This window comes from Marmota monax, unplaced genomic scaffold, assembly GCF_021218885.2.
Source record: "Marmota monax isolate L192 unplaced genomic scaffold, Marmota_monax_Labrador192_F-V1.1 WCK01_AAM20220418_F8-fsc00083, whole genome shotgun sequence".
Classification (NCBI taxonomy): Eukaryota; Metazoa; Chordata; class Mammalia; order Rodentia; family Sciuridae; genus Marmota; species Marmota monax.
This window is the reverse complement of record NW_026692848.1, coordinates 3,348,116-3,373,286: the sequence shown is the minus strand read 5'-3', so window position 1 is coordinate 3,373,286 and position 25,171 is coordinate 3,348,116. Positions and strand designations below refer to the sequence as shown.

General features: G+C 35.5%; 1 protein-coding gene across 10 annotated transcripts in view; it reads right to left on the bottom strand.

The window, feature by feature from the left end:
- Positions 1-25,171, bottom strand: part of Pde10a (phosphodiesterase 10A) — a 534,453-nt gene that overhangs the window by 73,556 nt on the left and 435,726 nt on the right. For all 10 annotated transcript variants that reach the window (XM_058580935.1, XM_046449363.2, XM_058580942.1 and 7 more), the window contains 7 exons: positions 25,105-25,154; positions 14,257-14,397; positions 12,199-12,354; positions 10,842-10,892; positions 8,710-8,768; positions 6,799-6,850; positions 769-911 (listed from right to left, as the gene is read on the bottom strand). In XM_058580935.1, coding sequence (XP_058436918.1) covers positions 769-911; positions 6,799-6,850; positions 8,710-8,768; positions 10,842-10,892; positions 12,199-12,354; positions 14,257-14,397; positions 25,105-25,154 — 652 coding nt within the window. The remainder of the gene's footprint in view (positions 1-768; positions 912-6,798; positions 6,851-8,709; positions 8,769-10,841; positions 10,893-12,198; positions 12,355-14,256; positions 14,398-25,104; positions 25,155-25,171) is intronic.

The window sequence follows — 25,171 nt, the reverse complement described above, 5'->3', positions numbered from 1 at the left end:
GTCAAATGAATGGCAGTTCTTAACGAATGAGGAACAGTATCTTACTGGAGAACATGCAGTATTAGAGAAGAGTAGTTGAACAAGACACATAAAGCCAAAGGAACCCACAGTTTGAAGGGGACCCCAACCTGTGCCTGCCAAGCCTGGTTCTAAAGTCTGTGACAGTGCTCCTTGCAGGTTTCCAGCTTGATAAGCCTGAGCCAAGGTCTTCCACCAACTAGTAACCCTCATGCTATTCATTTATGTGACAATAGCTGCCACATAAAGAACAAAGAAGGTTTTAGTCTCAAAATGGAATGAAAGTGTGTTGATTAAACCAATGGATAACTGAATGTGTTGAAGTCATCAGTACACCAGATCAATTTCCTGTAATATTGGAACTGTGAGACAGTCCATATGCTGGGAAGAGGTGGGGGCCGAATTGGTTAAGCTCACCCTTGCTCCTAAACATGGGAGAACCTGCAGACTCCAGGTGGAGCATACTTTACCTACCTGGGAGCACTAGTAAGTTTTTCCAACATGATTTCCAAAAGGACCGCCTCCGGAAGACGGCATTTCCAGGAGTGACGCTAAAGCTTCCTAGGCGTGGTTTCGCTGGCACTGCAATGTCATTCCCAGAAGTACTACCTTCAGGAGGCGGGTCCTGGTGGGAATGATATCACAGTATGACAAGTATTGTCAGCATACCTGTGAATAGGCACAGAAAAGTGGGTAACAGAACACCTGCACATTTGTGATCAGAGCACAGGACGCTCACTCCAGCTGTACCTTATCTCTTTGGTCTTCTTGAAGACAGGCTTTCCTTCCTTTTCCTCTCCAATATCAAAAAGATCTGAATACAATTCCTTGTTCTTATGGTCTACCTGGAAGAGTGCACAACGATCGGCATTCACCAGGTTTTTTGCATATATCTAAAGAAAAAAGGCAAAACCAGGGTAAGCCGATGAGAAGTTTATGGTAACCGATGAGAGACTTTATGGTAACCTTTATTATGAAATTATCAGTTTCAGCTATTCTATACTCTGAGTAGGAAATTAGCATTATAAGTAAACAAAGATATAGTTATAAAATATATGTGTGTGAATATAGATAGTGTATAAGTGATTGCTATGTGCTAATACTAGTATATAAGAACAAAAAATAACCGATGGCACCTACACTGTTTGTGCTGGATGTTGAAATGCTAAGACACTGACACTGCTTGGTGAACTGCTACTGGCCTGACTTCCAAGAGCCAAGCGCTCTTCCAGAAACTCTTAGACCTCTCCTGATGCCCTGCTCTGAGCCTCCATCAGCGTTAAAGCCACATTGCACTGTGACTAGTTGGTGTCTGTGAATAGCAGTTATAAAAATATGAAATATGACCTCTAAAGAGACCTAGAACTTGGTATTTGTAATAGCTGAATTTATTTCCTACAGCGTCAAATACTTTGTAACAATTAAGTACTGACCATAGGCCAGACATATTTATACACTTTATATGCATTGCTTTACTTAATCCTCACAATAACAATATTAAGTTGGGGAAATATTTTTATCCTTATTACGAAAACTAAAGCACTGATAGGTTACCTAACCTGTACCTCTATGGCTACTAAATGGTGGATATTTAGACTCATACTAGCTGTTTCCATAGCCCACACTTTGATAACAAATATGCACTTCCACTGCTAAATGGAAAATGGTGTATTCATTTCATATTTCATTTATTCATTCATTTCCTACAACTGTAGTGTATGCTTTTTACAAAAAGTCTGCCAACCCATGGCTTTACCACTATCTCCATAAACTACTACGACTCCTTACGGAAGGACGAATGGTATAAAAGTAGCAAGAGAGAGAAGAGACTCGAGTTGTTTGCAAATATGGAAGAATCGTGAGATTCTGAATTATTCAGTGATGATAATGAGCCTCTATATTAAAGATTCCATTATTACCAATTAAGTTTATAACTCTAGTGCCCAAGGTCTTGTTTATTGCTTAATGCATATTTCAGCACCAAATACACTGATTTCTAAAAATCTGGACGAGATGGATAATTTTCTAGAAAAAAATAAGTTAAAGAAGGGATTGAATAATACGAATCAAATAGAATCATAAAGATGATTTAACAATTGCAAAAGAAGCAACCCCATAAAAGAAAGAAGGCCCAGAGTTTTAACCATGAATTCTTTAAAAATCTTCAACAGCCAGGTGCTGCAATCCCAGAAACCTGAAGGCTGAGGCAGAAGGATCACAAGTTCAAGGACAGCCTTGGTAACTTAGCAATACTGTTTCAAAATACAAACGGGCTGCCAATGTAGTTCAGCGGTGGGGTACTTGTCTAGCACATGTGAGGCCCTGGGTTCCATCTCCAGTACCGCAAAAGAAAAAACAAAAGTAACAACAACCAGAAAATCCAACAAATTCCCATGATTTTGAACTGCTCTAAATTTTTTAAAAAATGAATAAAATTTTTCAGTTTTTAAAATTTTATTGGTCTTTTTAGTTAGACATGATAGCAGAATCCATTTTGATTATATTATACAAGCATGGAGTATATCTTATTTGAGGTTAGAGTTCCATTCTTATGGATGTACTCGACGGTGGAATTCTCTGTGATGTTTTCATATATGTACATGGAAAAATTATGTCAGACTCATTCTACTGCTCTGTCTATCTCCACTCCCTTCCATCCATTCCCCATTATCTATGTCACTGATACTGACAAGGAACTATAAAAACAAAATCATAGATTTCCAATTTACCTTAGAAACATTAGAAAAATGATAAATAAAATTATAATAAACCACATTTATCAAAATTAACAAATGTTAAAATATTTTAAAATACATTTTATTCAGAACTTTTCAGTATCATAAACTCTACTATAATTCATTACAGCAATAAGAGAAGGAGAAAAAAACTCTCTGATTATCACCCTGGCTGTCAAAGGTATGTGATGCAATTCAACCACCATTCATGATAAAAACTACACCATATTAATAATCTGTAAGGACAAGATAAAGATATGATGTCAATTAGACAAGAAAAGGATATGTGGAGTATACATATCTAAAGAGGTCATGCTCATAATGTTTTTGCATAGGTAAGAAAATCAATCAAAAAACAACTACAGGTAATAAGAAAGACTTTAAGATGAGAAACTCTAAACATACATTTACCTTTTCACTCTCCCCAGAGGCTCAGTTTGAAATGAACCTCAGATACTGAAAAGGAATTCAAAATTACCTAGAAATGTTTTGGTACTACACACCAAGTCAAGTACTATACATTCATGCATCAGGCAAATTTAAGATATTTTAGAAGTGAATGGTACTCAGGATACTACTAACATCTGGACCATGTTGGAAAAGGGGATGTGCTCAAACAAAAATATATAAACACACAAATATGAGAAAGCAAGGGAAGGTGGGTTCCAAGAAATGAACAAAGAGATCATCAAAATTATAATGAAACTGTAAAACTTGGTAGAAACAGTATCTAAGAAATTCCAGATGAAATGATAACAGGATAAAGGACACACCTAAAAGGCGATATGTGTGTTTATAAAATTCATACATCCAAAAATATGTAAGGTAGAAGGTAAGAAAGGTGAAAAGGAGGTGAAAGTGTACATTTTTTTTATCCTTTTTGTGAAGGGGTGACATGGTATAGACATTGATGGTTTGTTGATCTTGACAGAAATCTTGACTTTAAATGTCAGCTTATGGCTAACAGGGCTATCACTGTCACATGGTGAGAGACTGACTGATAATAAGGACGACACAGAAGTAAGTCGAATGGGGAAACAAAGGCAAACATATCCCTGAAAATATAGTTTGAGTTCTCATGCCCAGTAAATGTAGAAGCCTGACTGTTCAAAGGCTTTTCAGTCACACCAGCCAGTAAATTCCTGTTTATTCACTCAAGTAGGTTTAATAAATAAAGTTTTCAGATAAGGAAGAGAATATAAAATGCCAATAAATTTAAGAATTTAATTTAGAAGTCCTAATTCTCTTAACTAGCAGCTGAGTCTTAACTAGCAGCTGGCCACAGAGCATCTGAACGCAAGTGGCGGCCTCTCCTGTTTGTTGCTAGGAGCAGGGAAAAGAAGGCACTCTTGGCATCCAATTCTCAAGGACAATTCTGCTAAGGATAAACTTCTTTACCCAAAATGTCAGTATTGCCCACTGAGAAACAGTGAAGTAGATGAAATGATCACCCAGGAATTAAAATATAATCTAAATTTGCTCATCAAGAAATCTTACATGTTATCAAAAGGTCTCTCAAAACATTTTAAACTCATTTCCGTCTCATCTCTCCTAACCCAAGGTTATCTGTTTGAAACACAAATCTAGCTTAAACACGTCTCTGGCTTAAAAACCTTGAAGGCAATACCTGCTCCAGGCCTGATAACTTGGCCTTCCAGGAGGAATCTTTCTGCACAGGAATGGATTGCTCCCTGCTGTCCACTCCTGTTTCTGCCTGCCTTGCTTTGTCACACCTGTACTTCCCTGGACTTGGGCCACAGCATCAACAAAGCCGCCACAAGCTCCCCAAAAAGATCAGCTCTGCTTATTCCCAGCTTTCCAAGCGCTAGGTTTTGCCCTTCCCAGCTCAGTGCCAAGGCAATTTTACCTGCACATGACCTTCTGATTCATGTCCATCTCTCCTCCTAGATTATCAGGATCACAGCTAGAGGAGGGTAGAGACTTTTGAGGTTTTGCTCACCATTTTATAACCCCATTTACTACCTACTAGAGGAATGTAACAAAAACTCCCGAAATACAGAAATGGGCGAGTGAATTCTAAAGATTCCAATGCCATAGAAAACACAGCAAGGAGAATTGAAGACCTATACCCTAAGAAGCCCTAATAGTTTTACAGCCAATTTACATCAAACCATAAGAAATAAAGGATTCACATGTTATTTGAAGCACTTTACTCCACAGAAAAGAATGGAATGCTTCTCATTTTATAAGTACAGAATAACTCAGTACCGATGCAACATTGTGACTAAAAAAAAGGAAACTATTGAGCAATTTAGTTATGATCACAGATGCAAAATTTGAAAGCAAATATTAACAACCAGTCTAGGAGTTAAGAATCTATTACTACTAAATAGGCTTTAACCCATGAATGTAAGACTGGTTCAATGCCTGGTAATAATATAATTTCCTACTGAATACTTTAAATGGATGAATTATATGGTATGTCAATTACCTCTAAATAAAGCTATTTTTTAAATGTAATAATAAAGGGCTAATTTATTAAGTGATTAATAAGTGCTTCTATGCCCCTAGTACAAGCTCTATGTCAGTCCACATTATATCTTTATATTTTTATCTACTTCTTAATAATTCCCTGCTTTACAAATTCATTAAAATTTGTCAAAATCAGACAAAGCTATTTTTTTAAATTTTTTATTGTTGCTTGTTCAAAAACATTACATAGTTCTTGATATATCATATTTCACACTTTGATTCAAGTGGGTTATGAGCTCCCATTTTTACCCCATATACAGATTACAGAATCACATCAGTTACACATCCATTGATTTACATATTGCCATACTAGTGTCTGTTGTGTTCTGCTGCCTTTCCTATCCTCTACTATCCCCCCTCCCCTCCCCTCCCCTCCCCTCTTCTCTCTCTGCCCCCTCTACTAACATTCATTTGTCCCCCTTGTATTATTTTTCCCTTTCCCCTCACTTCCTCTTGTATGTACTCTTGTATAACTCTGAGGGTCTCCTTCCATTTCCATGCAATTTCCCTTCTCTCTCCCTTTCCCTCCCACCTCTCATCCCTGTTTAATGTTAATCTTCTTCTCATGCTCTTCGACCCTACTCTGTTCTTAGTTACTCTCCTTATATCAAAGAAGACATTTGGCATTTGTTTTTTAGGGATTGGCTAGCTTCACTTAGCATAATCTGCTCTAATGCCTTTCATTTCCCTGTAAATTCTATGATTTTGTCATTTTTTAATGCAGAGTAATACTCCATTGTGTATAAATGCCAAGCTATTTTTTTACTATCCATCAATTATTCTTTTTTATTTTGTCCAGGAAAAACCATCAAGATAACTGATACTATAAAGAATACACTGAAATTCATAATAATCCCGAATATTCCTGTCTTACTGCCTTTAGCAAATACTGTCTCTTCAGACATAGCACAGTCTAAAAAAGGCAGACTACTATGCACCAGTAAACCTCTAGATGGAGAAACTCCTACTGCAGAAGATTACTGTACTCTGAAATAAATCAGAAAATTCAGAAGAAAAATGAGCTTCCACCAAAGCACAGAGCAGGGCTCAAGTGGTGTCATCCATGAGGCACCACACATTGAGTGTGAGGACTGCAACCATTTAGAGAGGGAGGGCCTCAAGCATTAGAGCAGGAGCACTGGGAAAGATGGCGAGGGCTCTGCTCCACAGAGCTTTCAGCTCACGGTGCCTGCTGACCTCTTAGGAGAGAAATAATTGAGATTAAACTGAGTAGAATAAAATTTAAGAGAATCCACTGGGACTCTCCAATATAACCTACATGGAAGAGATGTTTGGGAGAATATAAAGAGGAACCAAACTCTTTTCAAAGCACAGTTCTCCATTAAATAAAGAAAAGCTGAGATATTTTGTAAAATGTTATCCAAATTTCCTCCCCCAGATTTCAAGAGAAGTGACAAACAGATGTACACAGATTTTGAAGCACCACATTTTCATATTTCATAGAGCATGTATGTCTAATACACATAAAACACTATTAAGATGTGGATCTAACGATTAAATAGAATCATTTTCAAGACAAAAGGCTACCTACCATGATGTGTTCAAGTAGAGAATCTATTGCGACTATATTATCAAAATATGTTCTGAAAAAAAGCAACATAATCTAATAAGTAATTTCCTTTAGATCACAGTACACAGTAAATTTGGAATGCATTTTCTGGATTTGTCTATAAAAGTAAAGATATATATCATTTGATTTTTTTTTTGTAGAAAAACAATATTACTTGAAGATACAAATCAAACTTACTGCATTCATAGAAAGACTAATTCCAGCTGTTATATTCGTAATTACATTATTGCTAAGTACCAAAATGAAGAGAAAGCTGAAGAATTTCAATAACACTAAGCAGGACTAAAATTGGACCAACCATATTTAATATTCTCATGAATTAATTTTTATTTAATGACCTGAAATAAAAATAACTGTCCTAAATCTCATCAATATGGTTAAAATGTAAATTATCACTGAAAGGCTGGACTTAAAAGTTGTTTTCATTGTATTGAGAAAGCAAGAGAATTCACTTGAGAAGAAATATCAGAATACAAATAATGATTAAGATCTAATGACTATATAAATAAAACACATTCCCATTATTACAAATGGCAAGTAAATGTTTTAGAGGTATATGGCATATTTATTAAAATGTAAACCCCCAAAAGATGAGTCAAATGGCACAGGTTATAGGAGAACATAGACAAGCACACACTGCTTTCAGTTCAGGTGTCTATAAATTTAGCAATATTCTCACAGTTAATGACTTTGATTTAAAGGACAAATTATTCAGCTTGAAATTACTGAGACTTAGAACATACTTGACTACACTGTACTCCTAAAGAATACACTCCCTAAAGAAGATGGGGACTCAAATGAATTTCCTATTGGGGAAAAACAGGAGGGAATAAAGTGTCACATCAGACATCTGGTTGATTTTGGAACAACAAAATATGCAAATACATTAGCCAAGGAAGGTGCAAAAGTTTCCTTTCTATGTGCTTTGAAGTAATAAAATAATGTGTCCTGGAGATATAATGTTGAATTCTGTTTTCAAGCAGGTAAGTCAGCTTAGATGACCAAAAATAAAGGTTCTTCAAGTCCACATTTCCCTCAGTTTAGTTTTCAAAATATAGGTATAATGTGAACTCGAACATTCTATTTGTGAAGACTGCAGTATTTTTTGGTGGGTAAGACTGCTATATGTCACTACAGAGATGTGCAGAGATAATACACCTGGAAACTGCTACTGAGGCCAGGACAAACAGGCAACCTTTCCTTTAGAACATGCCTGGGAGGACATGACCCCAAGTTACCATGTCTGGGACATGTTTTAAGTTTCAGTGATTTATGAGAAGTCAGATATATAGAAGATCTCCCATGTATCAAGCAAAACCAATAGGAAAATGAGTTCAATAAATACTTATCTATAATTGCTTTCATTATTAGCCTGAGGGAGTTTAATATATGTCTAAATTCAGGGAAATTGAACATTTTCTCAAAAATGTATCAGAGACACTATACACAGAAAAGTTAGCAATAATAACATTAATAATCTTGTTTAAACTGACATTGTTAGAAAACTCTAGAGAGGACTACTTTTTAGGGAAAAATATTCAACTATATATTTTCTCTCCTTCTGTCTGTATTCTCTTACAAAAAATTCTCAGTAGCTTTAATATGTTCTAAGAATCTATTTAGAAAATAAATATCAAATTGAATATTAAGATCATCATATATACATCTGCAATCCTTTGCATACAAAATAAACATGTATGAGGATACGATTCTGTAATCCAAAATATGATGAATGATTTTTCCCAGTTACTCGTATAATAAAGCCCAATCTTTAGTTAGTGGAGGGAGCAGATAGTGATCTACCACTACCAGGACCTGCACTCAAACCACTGATCACAAAGGGTCATTATACGCCTGGAAATGAGCACTTACTTTGATACATCGAGGAGAAAGTCATTCAATTCAGTCTGTTTTGCAAGACCTCTGCACACCTGCCGTATAAAAAAAAAAATAGAGTTTATTAGTTACTACTGATTTCTGTTTATGGAGAATAAAATGTCTAGAATACTATTAATAAAAAAATCACTTGGTTTACAATATAATAATAACACTAATAATAATTAATATTTATTGAGTACTTAAATGTGCTAAACATTGTTTTAAGTATCTTATATTTATTATCTCTGTTAATCACCATGCAATTCTAGAGGTTTGGGATTTGCACTTTGTGAGGCATAAAGACGTGTACAACTTTAGGATCCAGAAATAACATCCAGTAGAGTTAGCATTCAACTCCAGGTAGCCTACCCAAGTTGCTCTTTAAAACTACCTTATAATTAAAAAAAAAACAAAAAACTGTAGCTGGACACATATTCTACCTATATTTGATGATCCAAGAAATCCTGGCTACTCATATTATTAACCTGCAACTCTTCTATTTCTATCAAACAGTTTCTCATCAACCTGAGTTTGCTGAAATGAAATTAGAAAACCCAAACAACCAATGAATGAATGAATAAATGAATGAATGGATGTTAGAGAAAGCAAAGACATAAAGTACTATATTGCTGCTATGTTTCTGAACCTTAAAGTCTAGCTATGAGGAAATTTGTGATTTTGTGATTTTAGTTAATTTGTGATTTTAAAAGTTAGAATTAATGCTTCACTTTTTGAGTTCTTTATATACCCTAGAGATTAGTGCTCTATCTGATGTGTGAAGGGTAAAGATTTTCTCCTAAGATGTAGGCTCTGTATTCACCTCACAGATTGTTTCTTTTGCTAAGAAACTTTTTAGTTTGAGTCCATCTCATTTATCGATTCTTGATTTTAATTCTTGCACCACAGGAGTCTTTAAGGAAGTTGGGGCCTAATCCCACATGATGGAGATTAGGACCTACTTTTTCTTCTATTACACACAGTGTCTCTGGTCAGAATGGTAGTTATTATGCATATAAACAACAATAAGAGTTGGCGAGGATGTGGGGAAAAAGGTACATTCATACACTGCTGGTGGGACTACAAAATGGTGCAAGTAATATGGAAAGCTGTATGGAGATTTCTTGGAAAATTGGGAATCGAACCACCATTTGACCCAGCTATCCCTCTTCCTTGGTCTATTCCCAAAGGACTTTAAAACAGCATACTACAGGGACATAGCCACATCAATGTTTATAGCAGCACAATTCACAATATTTGAACTGTGGAACCAACCTAGATGCCCTTCAATAGATGAATGGATAAAAAAAATGTGGCATATATACACAATGGAATATTACTCAGCAATAAAAGAGAATAAAATCATGGCATTTGCAGGTAAATGGATGGCATTAGAGAAGATAATGTTAAGTGAAGTTAGCCAATCCCCAAAAAACAAATGTCAAATGTTTTCTATGATATAAGAAGGCTTATTCACAATGGGATAGGGAGGGGGAGCATGGGAGGAATAGATGAACTCCAGAAAGGGCAGAGAGGTTGGAGGGGAAGGGAGGGGACATGGGGTTATTAATGATGGTGGAACGTGATGATCATTATTATCCAAAGTACATGTATAAAGACACGAATTGGTGTGAATATACTTTGTATACAACTAAAGATATGAAAAATGTGCTCTATATGTAATAAGAATGGTAATGCATTCCACTGTCATATATAAATTTAAAAAAGAATTAATATTTCACATACTATTTACTTTATAAAATAACTTAGAAAATAAAATCATAAAAATATCAAAGCAACTCTCAGTAGATAATCCCTAGGTTTTCAATGAGAAATAAATACCATAGCAGGACACATACCATTTATTGCATAAATGATTTATCTCTTCTATGTATAAATACACACATACATACATATATAAATATATACATACATGCAATCACAAGATGCTTAAGGCAGACAGTAAGTGAATAGGAGATTAAATAAACATTTTAAGAAGTAACAAAATATTCTAAAATCCCAAACTAAGCATGAAGTTACTTATTAACCTCTACTCCAGTCTCCAATCCTTCATTAAAAATAAATGGTCTCTCCTAGGAAGGCCCTGTAAAAACATCTCAAAGACTCACCTGCACCTGATGTATTGCTACTGAAGCCCAGGCAAGATTTGCTGTTGCAACCTAAAAACAAAAAAATTAAAACAAAATTTAAAAGCTCATATACATATATGCTTATATATTTATATAAAACAAGTTTTAAATTAGTCATATGTAGGCATCTCAAAATGAAGAATTTTCTGAGGTTACTGAGCATTTGTATAGTTTGCCAAACACAAAATGCCAAATATTAACAAAGTTGATCTTATATTTCCTCTTATATTTAAATGACTTTAATACTCTCTTGTCCATCCATGTTTGATAAAATGGAACATAACTGATTTTAAGAGAGCTATAGTCAAATAATTCAAAATAAAGTGATTATTTTTCACTTTGACAAAACTACTATTGAAAAGATCTCTAAAGACCACTTTAAAATGGTGTGACATTTCTTAGAAGCCAAAATCTGCGTATATACCTATTCTTCTTTCACCATTTATTCATTTAACAAGTATTTGATGGGTGCCAGGGACTCTTCTAGGAGACTTATCAGTAAATAACAAGAACAACAAAATGGCTTTTAGTATCCTGGGGGAGAGAGCAAGAAAAGAGAGGAAGGGTCCTGGGGGTGTGTATCAGTGACAGGTGCCACAGCGTGGAGCAAAGTGCCACTGGATGGAGCTATTTAAATGCACAGCAAGGGTTCAGGGTAGCCCTCCCTGAGGTGTTGAGCTCTGAGGAGGCTCCTGAAGGAGGTGCTGAGCTCTGAGGAGGCTCCTGAGGGAGGTGCTACAAGGGGACTGGGGCCAGCACATGCCAAGCAGGGTCTCTGAGCAGCAGGCACAATGCCCAAAGGTCCAGTGTGTGAAGGAGTCAGGGATAGCAGGAGATGGCTCACTCAGGCCAGGGATGGGGGTCAAGCTAGTGGGGACTTGGTTCTTCCTGGACATGGGAGGCACACCATTTTCATAGTGGGGTTAGTATTAATGAGCTGATTCCAATTCAACAAAATGGAGAATAGAACTCATTGTTTTTCCTGACATATGTGACATTAGAAACTTTTCTCAGGACACAATCAAGGAAGAGGACATTTTTAAGAAGACAAACACAACAAAAGTGTAAAAAACTCCTCAAAATCATCCTACTACTTTGTTTGATTCACATTATGGCATACTTTTTATTATTACAATGTTTTCTTATGGAAAAACTACATTTCTAATCTACTCAGTCTTTACTATAAACAACCTCAGGACAAAAAGCCCAGATCTTTAAAACTACTAGTATTAGTATCCATATCAACACAGTGTTAAGCAAATTGTGATTTCACATTTCCTTGGTGCCATCAGGAGCTGGTGGCCTGAAGTCCTAAGCGGCAGCTCCTCAGGCTCACCTCCTGATGACTGAGGCAGAAGGCTTCCTTGCCCCAGTGCCGATAGAGCTCAAGAATACCAATCAAATCGCCAATCGCAGTGACAATTGGCAAGCAGAGAACAGACTGGATTCGAGTCCCTGATTCCAGTCCAGTACCTCTTGGGAATCGTTCATCCTGAGAAGAGGAAAAAGACATAAATTCAGTGAAAGAAATAGAATCATTATGTTATGGCTCTTATTTCCGTGAAATAAGATATTTATTTCATGGAATGATATTTATAACTGATAATAAGCAGTCCTTTGCTAAGTGAAACCAAATCATGATAGTTACAATAAACCTGATTTTAAAAAAGATTATTTTTTGCAACCTATACCCCAATACTACTCCAATGTGTCTTTATCCTTGCATAGTATAAATTTAATAAATAAATGACGTGTTAATTTTGAGCAATAATAATGCAAGTAATGGCGAAGGCTGACATTTTTTCTTCTCATTCTATGCCAGAACTGTTCAAAGGCTTCACAGATAAAACATGAGAGTAAAAATTAATACCGATGTAAACACTGCATGAAGACAATTAAATGTAAACATTTCTTTTCTTCTATGTTTAAGGTTATTAAAGTGCATGTTAATAAGTTATTCTCATTGAATCCCAAAGGCCCACATTAAGCATTTCAACATCTAACAATTATCAACTACATATCATAACAATAGAAACGTGCTCTCTGACTTTAATAATTTTCTACCTTAGCAAAATCACTCAAAGGAATTATAGGAAAATGGAATGAATTAATACCCTCAAACACCAATTCTATGGGTTCAGTTTTTACTGTCTGTAGGAAGCTATTAGGCATGAATTAGAACTTTTTAGGAATCAAGAATAGTATGAATCTCTACTTGTAATTTACAGATCTTTTAAAATTTTGCATGTATAAAAGAACATTTTCAAATGAGAATCTATATAGAATCTACTTTTTAATCTCTCCCCTTCCTCAGTGTCTCTCTCTCTCTCTCTCTCTCTCTCTCTCTCTCCTCTCTTTCTATAAAGTAACTAGTTACCTGATTTTTTTTCAAGGTCCTATAGTGGCAAAATCAACATTAAAATCCAAGTCTATATTCCAATTTAAAGTCTGTACCTCCTTGTAGTAACATTTCATGAAAATGCCTGTGTGCACTTGGAAGGCTGGATTAAGGGTTCCAATTTGTCATGTCTCTTGGCAGTCATGTTCCCTTTTACTGCCCTTGAACACCAGGTCTGGGCCTGCTCTTGTGATCTGCACTGGCTACTGGGAAGGCAGCCAGTCTGAGTTAGGCACATTTCCACTTCTTCCCTGGCACTCCTGCTACCATCCTAAGAACATACCAGGTTAGTCTTACCAGAGGAGAGGGAGAGATAGTGGAAAGGTGAGGCCATCACAGTCAGCCAACAAGTAACTTCTGGCCAACAGTGAGATCAGCTGAAGGGGACAGTGGAAGCTCACAAGAAATACCAAGTGGCTACTATATGGTGCCACTAAAATTTGGGGTGATTGGTCATGAGGCAAGAGCTAACACATTTATGTATACCCTGGCAAGATGTGAAGCATGAAAGACTGATCATTTCATTTATATTAAATATAATACATGAATATCAACATATACATGAGGTTTAATCATATTGCATGTACGGAAGCATGCAGTCTTCAAATCCAGCTACTAGTGAGTATACGGCAGCTAATTTTCTGGTGGAGGCACAGTGGTGCAGGCCTGTGGTCCTAGCAACTTGGAAAGCTGTGGCAGTAGGAGTGCAAGTTTGAGGCCAGCCAGAGCAATTTAGCAAGACTCTGTCTCAAAATGAAAAATAAAAAGGGTTGCACGTAGTTCAGTGGAAGAGCACTCCTGGGTTCAATCCCCAGTATCTGCCCCCTCCAATACCAAAAGATTTGATTTTCTGCATATAAAAGTTAATTTATATATGAATTCATTTAATGAATCTTGCTTTAATTTTTTAATGAAATGGCTCAAATTATATGTCAAAATGATATATCATCTTAATTGAATCTTTAAAAATGTCACACAGAGTGAAAAGCCCTTTACCCCAAGGATGTCCTCTACAAGCAGGGTTTTCCTGGACTTGGCCACATAAGCGGAGATGGTGGTGCCCTGGGTAATGGGCCCAGCAGGGATGAGTCGGGGTTTTCCTTCCTTTATCCCAGGTGGTGTGAACACACACAGACTCTAGGAAGAAGAGAAGGACATGTTTTATAGGCTCTCCTGTACCTTCACACAATATGGAAAGCACTCTTGAGAAGTCTGTGAACCCGTTAAACAGACATGAAAGGAGGAGAGGTGCACTGCTTTGAACCAGCTGGAGCAAGTGAGGTGAACTGTCGCTCCGGGACTACTTCACACAACGTACAGGTGGAGATAGGACTTAAAGGATGTGCAGGCACAAAAACCTCGTAAAATAGCCTCTATTTTGGTACCTGAAATATGGAAAATGAGAAAAAGGGCTCAAGGTTCTACCCTACCACGAAACCAATACTGGATCCCACTCCTTTGGGACTGGACAGGTATACCTGAAGATAGATCAGCAGCAAGGGGTTTGGTTACATTTTTCATTATCAATATCATTTCCTTATTTATCATTATCATTTCTTTCCAAGATTTTTTAAGGCTCAATTATTCACATTGCTTAAACTGACTATCCTAAAAAATTATAGATTCAGAATATTCTCAATGAAAAATCTGCCCTTCTCTGAAAAACCAATCTTGGCAGTCTTTCCAAATGACTGAGTGGAATGCAGTTTTTAAAATAGAAATCCATTTTAAAATACTAAAGATCATTTATTTTGATAAAATCCAATCACATTTTTAGATTGTCAATTGACAATCAAAATAACTCATCTAGGGTTGGCAGGCAGTGTTGTAGTGTGGTGACATCAGGGTTACTACTCACTCCAAAGATGCTAAGGTTCAGGTAAACTGCCCCTACACTTTATTTACCCTCCTCTTGATTGGACTGTTGTAACTTAATAGTTAAAGACTGGCAGCAGAAGGTACCAGAGGATCCCCTTAACCTAAACACACTCCTACAACTACTTACTGTGACTGAGGTAGTTCTAAGGGTGAGACTCTGAGCTAAATGCTTTTTAAAAATATTTTTTAGTTGTCAATGGACCTTTATTATTTTTATTTATTTATATGTGGTGCTGAGAATCAAACCCAGTGTCCCACATATTCTAGGCAACTGCTCTACCACTGAGCCACAACTCCATCCCTAAACACTCTTATTAATTTATCAGAGAAGTAGTTTTTAAACTCTGTAATATTAAAAAGTCTTTCTTTGGGTATCTTTCAGTCACAGGAGAATGAGCCCTATAGACCTGAGCTCTTTGGCTAAGTCAGTAGGGAACAGGAAAGCAAAATTTAGAATTAACCATGGCAGCTTTAAATGTAGTACCATTATAAAGGTCCAGTGCATAAATTCAAAATACTTATATTCACAAGAATTAGGACTGTGCTTAAAGAGTACTTGCTATTAAATACAATGCATGTGAAAAAATATATTTAAATGGGTCTTCTAAATAGGATTAAACTTTATGTATTTAAGAACAAGGTATACTCTTAGAAATCAAAAATCTAAAGAGATGATACAGTTTTACCTTATTCATTTTTTAAAAGACTAGTAATCAGTGCCACTGTTTTTAAAGTTAATATAATTCCATTATACACCAATATATGTGTGGCAAAGAAGAAGTGAGACTATGATTAGATTTCTGTTTATCATTGGCCAAATACAAGCCAGGTGTCATCCTTTCTTACAAGTGAGAGGAGGATAGAAAAAGGATTCAGGAGCAGGACGAAGAAATGGTTGCAAGAAAAAACTGCAAGGCTATATGTGGTGTGGTGGCATCAGGGTTACTACTCACTCCAAAGATGCTAAGGTTAACCTGAAAAAAAAAAAAAAAAGAAATAGTATTGCCAATATTTTCTCAAACTGCGAGAAAGTTAGTTATGAGAAGGATGCTGAGCAACTGCTGTTCCTTTTCTCTACCAAATACAAAATTGCAGGAAATGCACTTAAATTGAACTGAGGGGTTCAGATAACTCTTAATGAAGAATGTCCTATGAACAATAATGAAAAACACAATCTGCAGAAAGCTTCCAACAGTAGCTTTGGTTTTATTTTTTGGTTCTTTCAGTCATAGTGTTGGCTCTGTTTGTTTGAAGATATGTAACACACATCGCTTTTGGATGACTCAGCCTTCAGTCTTTAAGTTCAAATTTAGCTGTATATTCAAGTTATACTCAGCTACATAATTCAAAAATGGTAGAATATATTATATGTTCCTCAAATTATTAAATAAGCATTTATTTAATATTATAATACACTTTCTGCCTCTATGTAGGGTTTCTATAGGAAGCACAAGAAATAGATAAGCAAAAACTGTACTGCAGGGTATATGGGAAGCCATTTCATAGATTTTTAGGCTTTCTGGAAATGAAACGTTGAAAAATCTTTCAGTTATGTCCTATACCTGCATCTTCTCCGTGCAGATAACAAATTATCAAAAAGTAAACAATTCTACTTGTTTTGCTAAAAAGTTCATGATTTCTGTTCTGTTCGTATATTTATAAAACAGAAATGTTTCCAATGAAGACCTGAGAGGCACTGTTAACAGAATATTGAAAACACTGCAATTTAAATGCCAAAATCTCTGGCAGAAGGGAAAATGAGGGGCAGCCTAGGAACACACGCCTGGCTCTGGTGCGTTTCCATACCTACACACTCTCTCTGTATTAGTGGCTCCCTACTCTTTTTTTTTTTCTTTCTTTCTTTAGTACACTTCACCTGTTCAACATCTCCTATTAGTTCTGATTGAGGATTATTCACTGGTTAGAATTACATGTTTTGGCACAACACAACCTTTATGGTTTTTGTAGTTGAAAGAAATTATAGGTAGTTATTATAGCAAATTCAAAATACCAATCAATAATGAACCTCGAAATCAGGGCTGACTATTACACATATTCAGGGTTGGGAAAAAGCTGATTAAATCTACCTTTATTCATTTCACAGAAATTGTCCAACGGAAAGCCACATATTGAACAGTTGCCTTTTCCCATTGATAAACTGGCGCATTTGACATACACCGAATCTTCACATATACGTGGGTTTGTTTTGAACTCTCAATTCTGTATCACTAGACAATTTCATTTGTGTAACACACTGTTTAAGTTACTATAATTTAAAAGTAAATTTTCTGATTTGGCAAGGCAAATCTCACCTTAGTTCTTAATATTTCAAAATCATCATGATTTACTTTATAAGATACATATTTTGCATTGTTCATTGGTAAGAGTCTGCATTAGTGCATTAACAATGACTGTACATAAATTCTTAAAAAGTTTCACAAAGGAGATGGGGAGTTCACTTTTCAAAATCAGTCAAAATAATTTTTGAATAAGGATTTGAATGGGATATTCAGATCAAAAAGATAACAAAAAAGTGTTATACTCATTATTTTCATAGGAGGATAAATGAGAATATCACCAAACAACATTTTGTAACATGGTAAAACTCTCATGTACATATGTTCATAATGTCCAATTTATCTATAAGATCCGTTTTTAAATGAAATGGGAAAATCTGATGTTTCACCTGATAAACATATGCTGGCACCTTTTTTTCCATACACAATTCAAAGACCACTTCACAAAATTTCATTTTACTTCCGCTCCCCACCAGTTAAATTTTAGAAATATTATTTTAAGAAGAAAAAAAAAATATATATATATATATATAACTGTTATTTTCCCTAATAGACACTAGATGGCACTGGATAGTAAACAAACAACAAACGTAGATTCTGTGCCTATGACTGACTGTGAGCAACTCCTCCCCCACTCTTATCTGGTCTTGAAATATGGACAGCTAATTTTGCACAGTTCTTAAAAATAGACCTGCTAGAGTTTATTATGTAGTTGAAAAAAAAATCACACAATTACTATAAGCTACCAGCTCTAAGTACAAAGAATGCAATATTTTCAGGCAACTTTTTAAAATTGTTACAGATAAATTTGGATTCCTTTGCTATCCTTTTTTTGTTGTTTTTTGGTTTTTGTTTTTCTAATTTGTATCCCCAAAACTAACTGAAATGTATTCTTCCCAGTCTGGGAGTAATAATAATAAAGTAATATAAAAGCGAAAAAGTCTACGCACTTAGAAGAGGTATGTATTGGAGTAGAAAGAGCACATCTGGTCTTTGTGAAAAGCACAGAAACTTTGGAATAGAGCCTCTGGAATCACACTCCAGAAAAGACTTCAGGTTTTGACTAGGAGCTGTATGAACCTGGACAGTCACTTAACTGTACTAGATACCTTGGTTAACTCATTAACAAAATGAAAAAATTTGATTATTTTCAAGTGTCTCTTTTAGCTTAATAGTCTATGAATCTAGGGGTTTTACAGGCATCTAATTGTTCACGTTCACAAATTTTTAAAGAATAACAACTGTTAAACTAAGCTAAATAATAAACCCTATAAATTAGGGAGAGGTTACTTAAAAATAATCAATATATGAAAAACTTTCAGTGGCCTTTTAAATTGAAATTTTTAAGAGTTCACACAGTTTATGGCTTTTGTAAGCAATTCATGGATAACACAAGAGAAAGTATACTGATGATATAATTCATATATGGAATAGATGATATTGGACTGTGTGACTCCGCATAAATGAATGAAAATATTAAAACTGAAGCAAAAATTTAATTATAGAAAATTATTTTTGCTCAAAACATATCTCAAGGGTACCTCATTTATGTCAAACAGTGTTATGTGTCCAGATACAAAATAATATCGTTTCTTTGAATAGCTCCAGATTTCTCAAATACTTTCTTTTGCCCTCTTCTTATCTACGATGTGAGAGGTCTTCAAATACACACTCAGATATTAGCTCATCATTCAGTCTGTTTTTACATGATGCAACCCCTTCAAATTCAAGACCCCAGTGCACCCACCATGAACTGCTCACTGTTAGCATGTAGGACCATGTACTGGTTAACTGCTGATTTCTTTCTCTCCCGTACTGGTTATACATTTGAGGGCAGAGCAGTGAGTTTTTATTTATATTTATATGCTCAGCAGTTTAGCACAGTTTTTTTTGTACTTAGCAGTTGTTTAAAATGATTTGTTGAACAAACAGCATCCTTGATATAACACTGAAGCAATAGAGAATATTAAGGTTTGTCAAGTTTAAGAATCTGCCAAGCTCACAGTTTTAAAATGGTGAATACATTCCCAAATCCAGAACCAAAAGTGACTGCTTCATGGGAAGCAATCCTTCTCTGTACAAGTTTTGAAACGGTGTGGTGTGCACAAGCATTCCAGAGGGCTACTCAGCAACATGTGGGCAGTGTGGGTTCAGGAACTGACAACGTCTGGTTTGCCAGGGTCACCCTGACTTGGCACGGGGCCGCACCGCAGCTGCTGCTCAAACACAGCCAGTGTAATAAATGTCCTACTGGTTTTAGAAAGGTGATGTTAAAACACTGTTTTCACCTTGTTCCTCAGGCACTAGATTATTAAGGTTTGCATTGTTATTTGTAACAGATGGGGCAATTTATATGTTCCCTGAAAACTGTCCTACATTTTTACATTTATTGGTGCAAATATCCCCTAAAAATTAATCATTTCCACTATATCTATTGTTTTACTCTTTTTAATAAACATATAATCATGCACTTCTCTCTTTTAGTTAACAGTTTGACTATGTTATCTAAGATATTTGGGCTTCTCTGGATTTTATTTTTTTCTCTCCAAGGTTAAATGCATAAACTCCAAGAGAGTAGAGATTCTTTAGTGCCTAGAATAGTGCCTTCCGTGTGGTAGCCCCCTATATATAAAGTATTGACATAATCAATCAACTTATTTTTTGTTCTCTTATTTATTAATATTTCAAATATACATATAAAATGCTTAACAGCTTAAGTATACATATATTTTCCATTGTGAACAATTTATTCAGAGATTTCAAAATACCATAATTAATTTTATCAAATATTACTCTCTAAATATACAATTAAATATATTTGGCACTTTTCTTTGCACAAGGAATTACTTAGTATATTATTTAATTTCCAAAATTGCTTTTCCTTTGTTTTTAGCCATGTAGAAATCCTAAGAACTCTTAAATAGAATAAGCGCAACAGAGTTAGGGGACAAGTCCAGAAAAGACCAAGTTGGCAAATTCTAAAATACCATACTATTTACCATATATGCTATTTTAATAAATCTAAGTGATGATATTAGTAACCTCCTTCTCATCTTATTTGTCATCTGTCAGAAACTAAAAATACTATTGTATTTCCATCCATTTTTCTTGGTTTGTTTTCTTGGATTGTTCTGCTTCATAAATTTTAATCCATAAAATATCTAGGGCACAAATTTCATTACAGCTCTACCTTCATTGTATGCTAAACCTTTAACACATAGAAGAGATCTTCTTCTCTAAGTTAATGCTTGAGTTTAATATTGTCACTGGCCTCTGCTTTTCTTGTACCTGTGTTTTCCTGTAATAGAAGATAGTTTTGTTTCCTTCGGGTACTAGGGATTGAATCCAGGGACCCACTGATCTACAACCCCAGCCCTTTTTATTTTTTATTCTGAGACAGAGTCTTGCTAAGTTGCTTAGGGTCTACCTAAATTGCTGAGATTGGCTTTAAACTTGAGGTCCTCCTGCCTCAGCCTCCTATGCTTCTGGGATTACAGGCATACACCACCGTACCCAGTTTGTTTTATTTTTAATCCTTAAAGGTTTGGGGTTTTGGTTTTTTTTTTTAACAGCTGGGTCTAGCTGACTTATGATTTTGTTGTAATTATATAATGAGTTCCACAATCATAAATATTTTTAGTACTTTTTATGAGTTAGTTTATTTTCTAAGCTTCTTAACTTTACTTAAATTTTTCCTCCTGACAACTGATGTGGCCTTTTTCATTGTATTGGTGGAATTTTGACTATTTACATATTATTGAAATTATATTTTATTATATAAATTTAAAAATTATTTGACTCATTTATGAAAAAAATTAAAATTCTTGTAAGTGCAAGAATTTTACAATTCTTCACATCTTGTTCTTAACTACTGGCATTTGTTAACACAGACCAAAATCATAACATCAACATATTAGGTTTACTATAATTTGGTACAAACCTAAAATTTTTTATTTGAAATTTGGGTTAAGACAGATTTTCTAGTAGTAATTTAAAATCCAGAGGACATTTTTAAAAGATTGATGATGATCTATAATGTTGCCTTTCATGTAAAAAAAAAAAGTGTAAAAAATGTATACTTAACAGCTCACTCGTGCAAAAAAAAAAAAAGTCTACATATTTATTTAATATGGTTAACATGCACTTTAGAAGTATATCAACTTATATTCCAAGCAATATGGATTAATGACCCTCTTGAAAAAAATAAATTTTAAAATTACTTAGAGGCTAGATAAAATACATTTTACAAATACTTTAAAATATCCCTAATCTGAGGCATATGAAAGGAATCCACAGAATTCTAAAAGCAAGTAAATAAAAGAACTCTATAAGGTAGCCAAACCTCGAGGCTGGTGTTTCTTGAGGGTATGAACCAGATCACAGATACACACTGATCCTCCCCACAGAGTACTCCCTGGTGGGTAGGAGACAAGAGAGTAACTGGGACCTTTCTATGCAGGAAGTCTCCTCGGAGACACCAGCACAAGACCAGGGAAGGACCCCCTTAGCTTCAGCAGAAGGATAAACACGCTTACCACTGCAAAGCAATGCAAGGAAACAATACGATCTTGATATCAGTACTAGAAGGAAAATAAAAATCTCCTCGGGGAAATTTAAAATTATGCATCATGTTGATTCAAGACTTAAATACATACCACTTTTAATCTGAAAAAAATCCTAACCAGATCATTTAAAATGTTTCTAGATGCTATCTTCAGTGACTAGTAGAAACAAATAGTAGAAACAAATGTATCTATCACTGGAATGAAGCAGAGTGGAACTTCAAAGCAAGTATCCATTTAAAAAGCTCAAGGAAGAACATGATTTCCAGGAGAGAGAGAGAGAGAGAGAGAGAGAGAGAGAGAGAGAGAGAGAGAGAGAGAGAGAGAGAGAGAGAGATTGATTTTGATTAAGATTGATTGATTAATTACAGGGCTTGGTGGTGCACTGCTCCAGAAACTGAGGCAGGAAGATCACAAGTTCAAAGCCAGCCTCAGCAAAAGCGAGGTGCTAAGCAACTCATGAGACCTGTCTCTAATAAAATACAAAATAGGCTGGAGATGTGGCTCAGTGGTTAAGTGCCCTTGAATTTAATCCCTGGGAAAGAAAGAAAGGAAGAAAGGAAGAAAGAAAAGAAAAGAAAAGATAAAGGAAAAAAAGGGGGGGGGGAGATGAGGAGAGAGAGGGAGAGAGGGAGAGAGGGAGGGATAGAGAGAGACCATGAAACACATGAGCAAATAACATACCATGAATACAAGGAGAAAGAAATGAAGGCAAGAAACTGTAACATGGAAGAAATATGACAGAGATACCTTTAATATACTTCAAAAACTAAAATTCCAAGAAGCAGAGGAAAGCTTGAAAATATATCTAGGGAATATAAAAGCTATGATGGAAGAACTGAAACTAATCACAACAAACAGAATCCCTTTGAGAGTCAGTTTCCAAGATACAATTCACCCACCCAAACTCTACCAAAAGCATATCTCAAGAGAGTGCAAGAAATAAAGATATATTTAGACAGATGGAAGGAAGAGACTTCCTCCCAGCAGACCTCTCTGAGGGGTGTTCTACAGGACCAGCGCCTGATCAAAGGAGGATGGGCTGAGCAGGGAGCTGCCCTGCAACAGCAGGCTCATTTTCATGGCTCTCACCAGTTCTGTGAGGTGAACAAGTAGGGTCTCAGAGTTCAAGGTCCAGATTTAGCAAAGAAAAAAAAAAAAAAAAAAACAGATGAGTTTTGTCTCACCTGTCCACCCTGATCTGAAGAAGGGCTGATTCAAGGGAGACAGCATAGGCAGCCCTGAAGGCCATCTCAGAAAGACATGAAGGCCCGTGATGTCAGTGAGCCAATCGTAAAAATAATGGAAAATTGTATAATTTTCTAAGAGAAATTCTTAAATAAGCCAGGCACAGAAAGACAAGGTCTGTATGGTCTCCCAAGGACTCTCCAAGAGCTGACCTCCTAGAAGTTGAGAGCAGAACAGTGGTTCTCAGAGGATGGGAGTGATGCAGGGAGAGGCTGACCAGGGGAACTAAGTGGAACAGGGTAAGATACAGCAGGGTGACTGCAGAGAACGACACATACTCCAAAAGCCAAAAGAAAAGATTTTGAATACTTTCACCAAAAAGGGGTGGTAAAGGTTTGAGAAGATAAGATATATTTAACTTGATTTAAACATTACACAATGTATACATGTATTGAAACATCACATGGTACCTCATTAATAGCTTTAGTTTCATGTCTTTATGCACCTGTTAAAATAAATTTAATTTGAATTATAAAAATAAATAAGCCCTCACCAAATTTTTGAAATAAATTTTTAACAGGGAAGAGTAATATCCACTTGTTGCTTTTGTAGGTTTGCCACTTTAAAATACTACTGCTGTCTAAAATACAGGGTAAAGTGCTTGGAAGTGGTAGTAAATCTGAGTAATACAATTTAATAAATGTTGTGGTCCAACTGCTTCTGTGAAAGGCTCCCAGAGAGGTGCTAGAGGAATGATAACATTGGCTGGCAGAGGTCCTTGCCCTACAGAATCTTTGAATCCTGTAGGATAACAAGCTTTAGGAAGCGATTGTAATACCAGGGGAAACAATGGTTGTGGAATGAAGAATTACAAGTTAACTCAATCAGTCCATACATTTTATGCAATTACTTTCACTCTTTGTATTTTTTAATGTAAATTTTTTAATTTATATATGACGGCAGAACGCATTACAATTCTTATTACACATATAGAGCACAATTTTTCATATCTCTGGTTGTATACATAGTATATTCACTCTTTGTATTATTATATTACTCAATATTATTATTAGAGATCTTAGTACACTATCTTCTCTTTTTCTATATACATGTTACATGTCAATGGTATTTTGATTATTTGAGAATACAGGTATCTTTATTTCAAAAATTCATCCCAAATCTCAAATAGCAGTGCCTACCATATAAGAAATACACAGTAAATGTCCAATAAATTTATAAGTGCATTTCAAGCTGAAAACAAAAGATTATTGACTAAGATTATGCTAAAATGTTAAGTACCTGATTTTAAGGTACTTAAAATCAAATACCAGTGACTAAACATCTTGAGATGCTTTTGAGAGTGCCTGTGTGAGTTGCATTTGACAGTGGGCTGTTTTCCACCTAAAGAAGAGCAGAGATTCAGAAGAGCCACAGCTGAGACTCACTCCTCAAGGGCTGAATGCCCTGAAGCACAGCCACAGCCACTCAGACCAGACCAGGAGCTTCTTCCTGTGCTCTTACAGAGCTGTCTTTTACCCCGTAAACACCACACAGACCATGTTCAACTTCTGCTCCCATTTTATTCCACTGTGGACCATGAATGCCAAGGGCACAGGCCCTCTTGTATGGCACCATAGCCCACAATGCTGAAATGACTTTTGTATAAAACACAAATTCTTTACAAGTCATGCATGATATGGGACACTACAAGGCAAAAATTGATACATAAGTAAATTAATTAATTTCAAGATTTTATGAAGAATATCATGTCATTCTTGACTGATACTAACCACATTAAAAATTAAAATACGATTGTTTTAATACTTAATTATGACATGTCTGTTGTTTGTAATAAAATAGTTTTTAATAAAGAGCTTATGGTATCATCTAGAGCACCAAAATTTAATATAGATACTTACATTATTGCACTCTCCAAGGAAATACAGTGCAAATCCATCAGCTTTTGTGGCTGCCAAAGTAATAAAA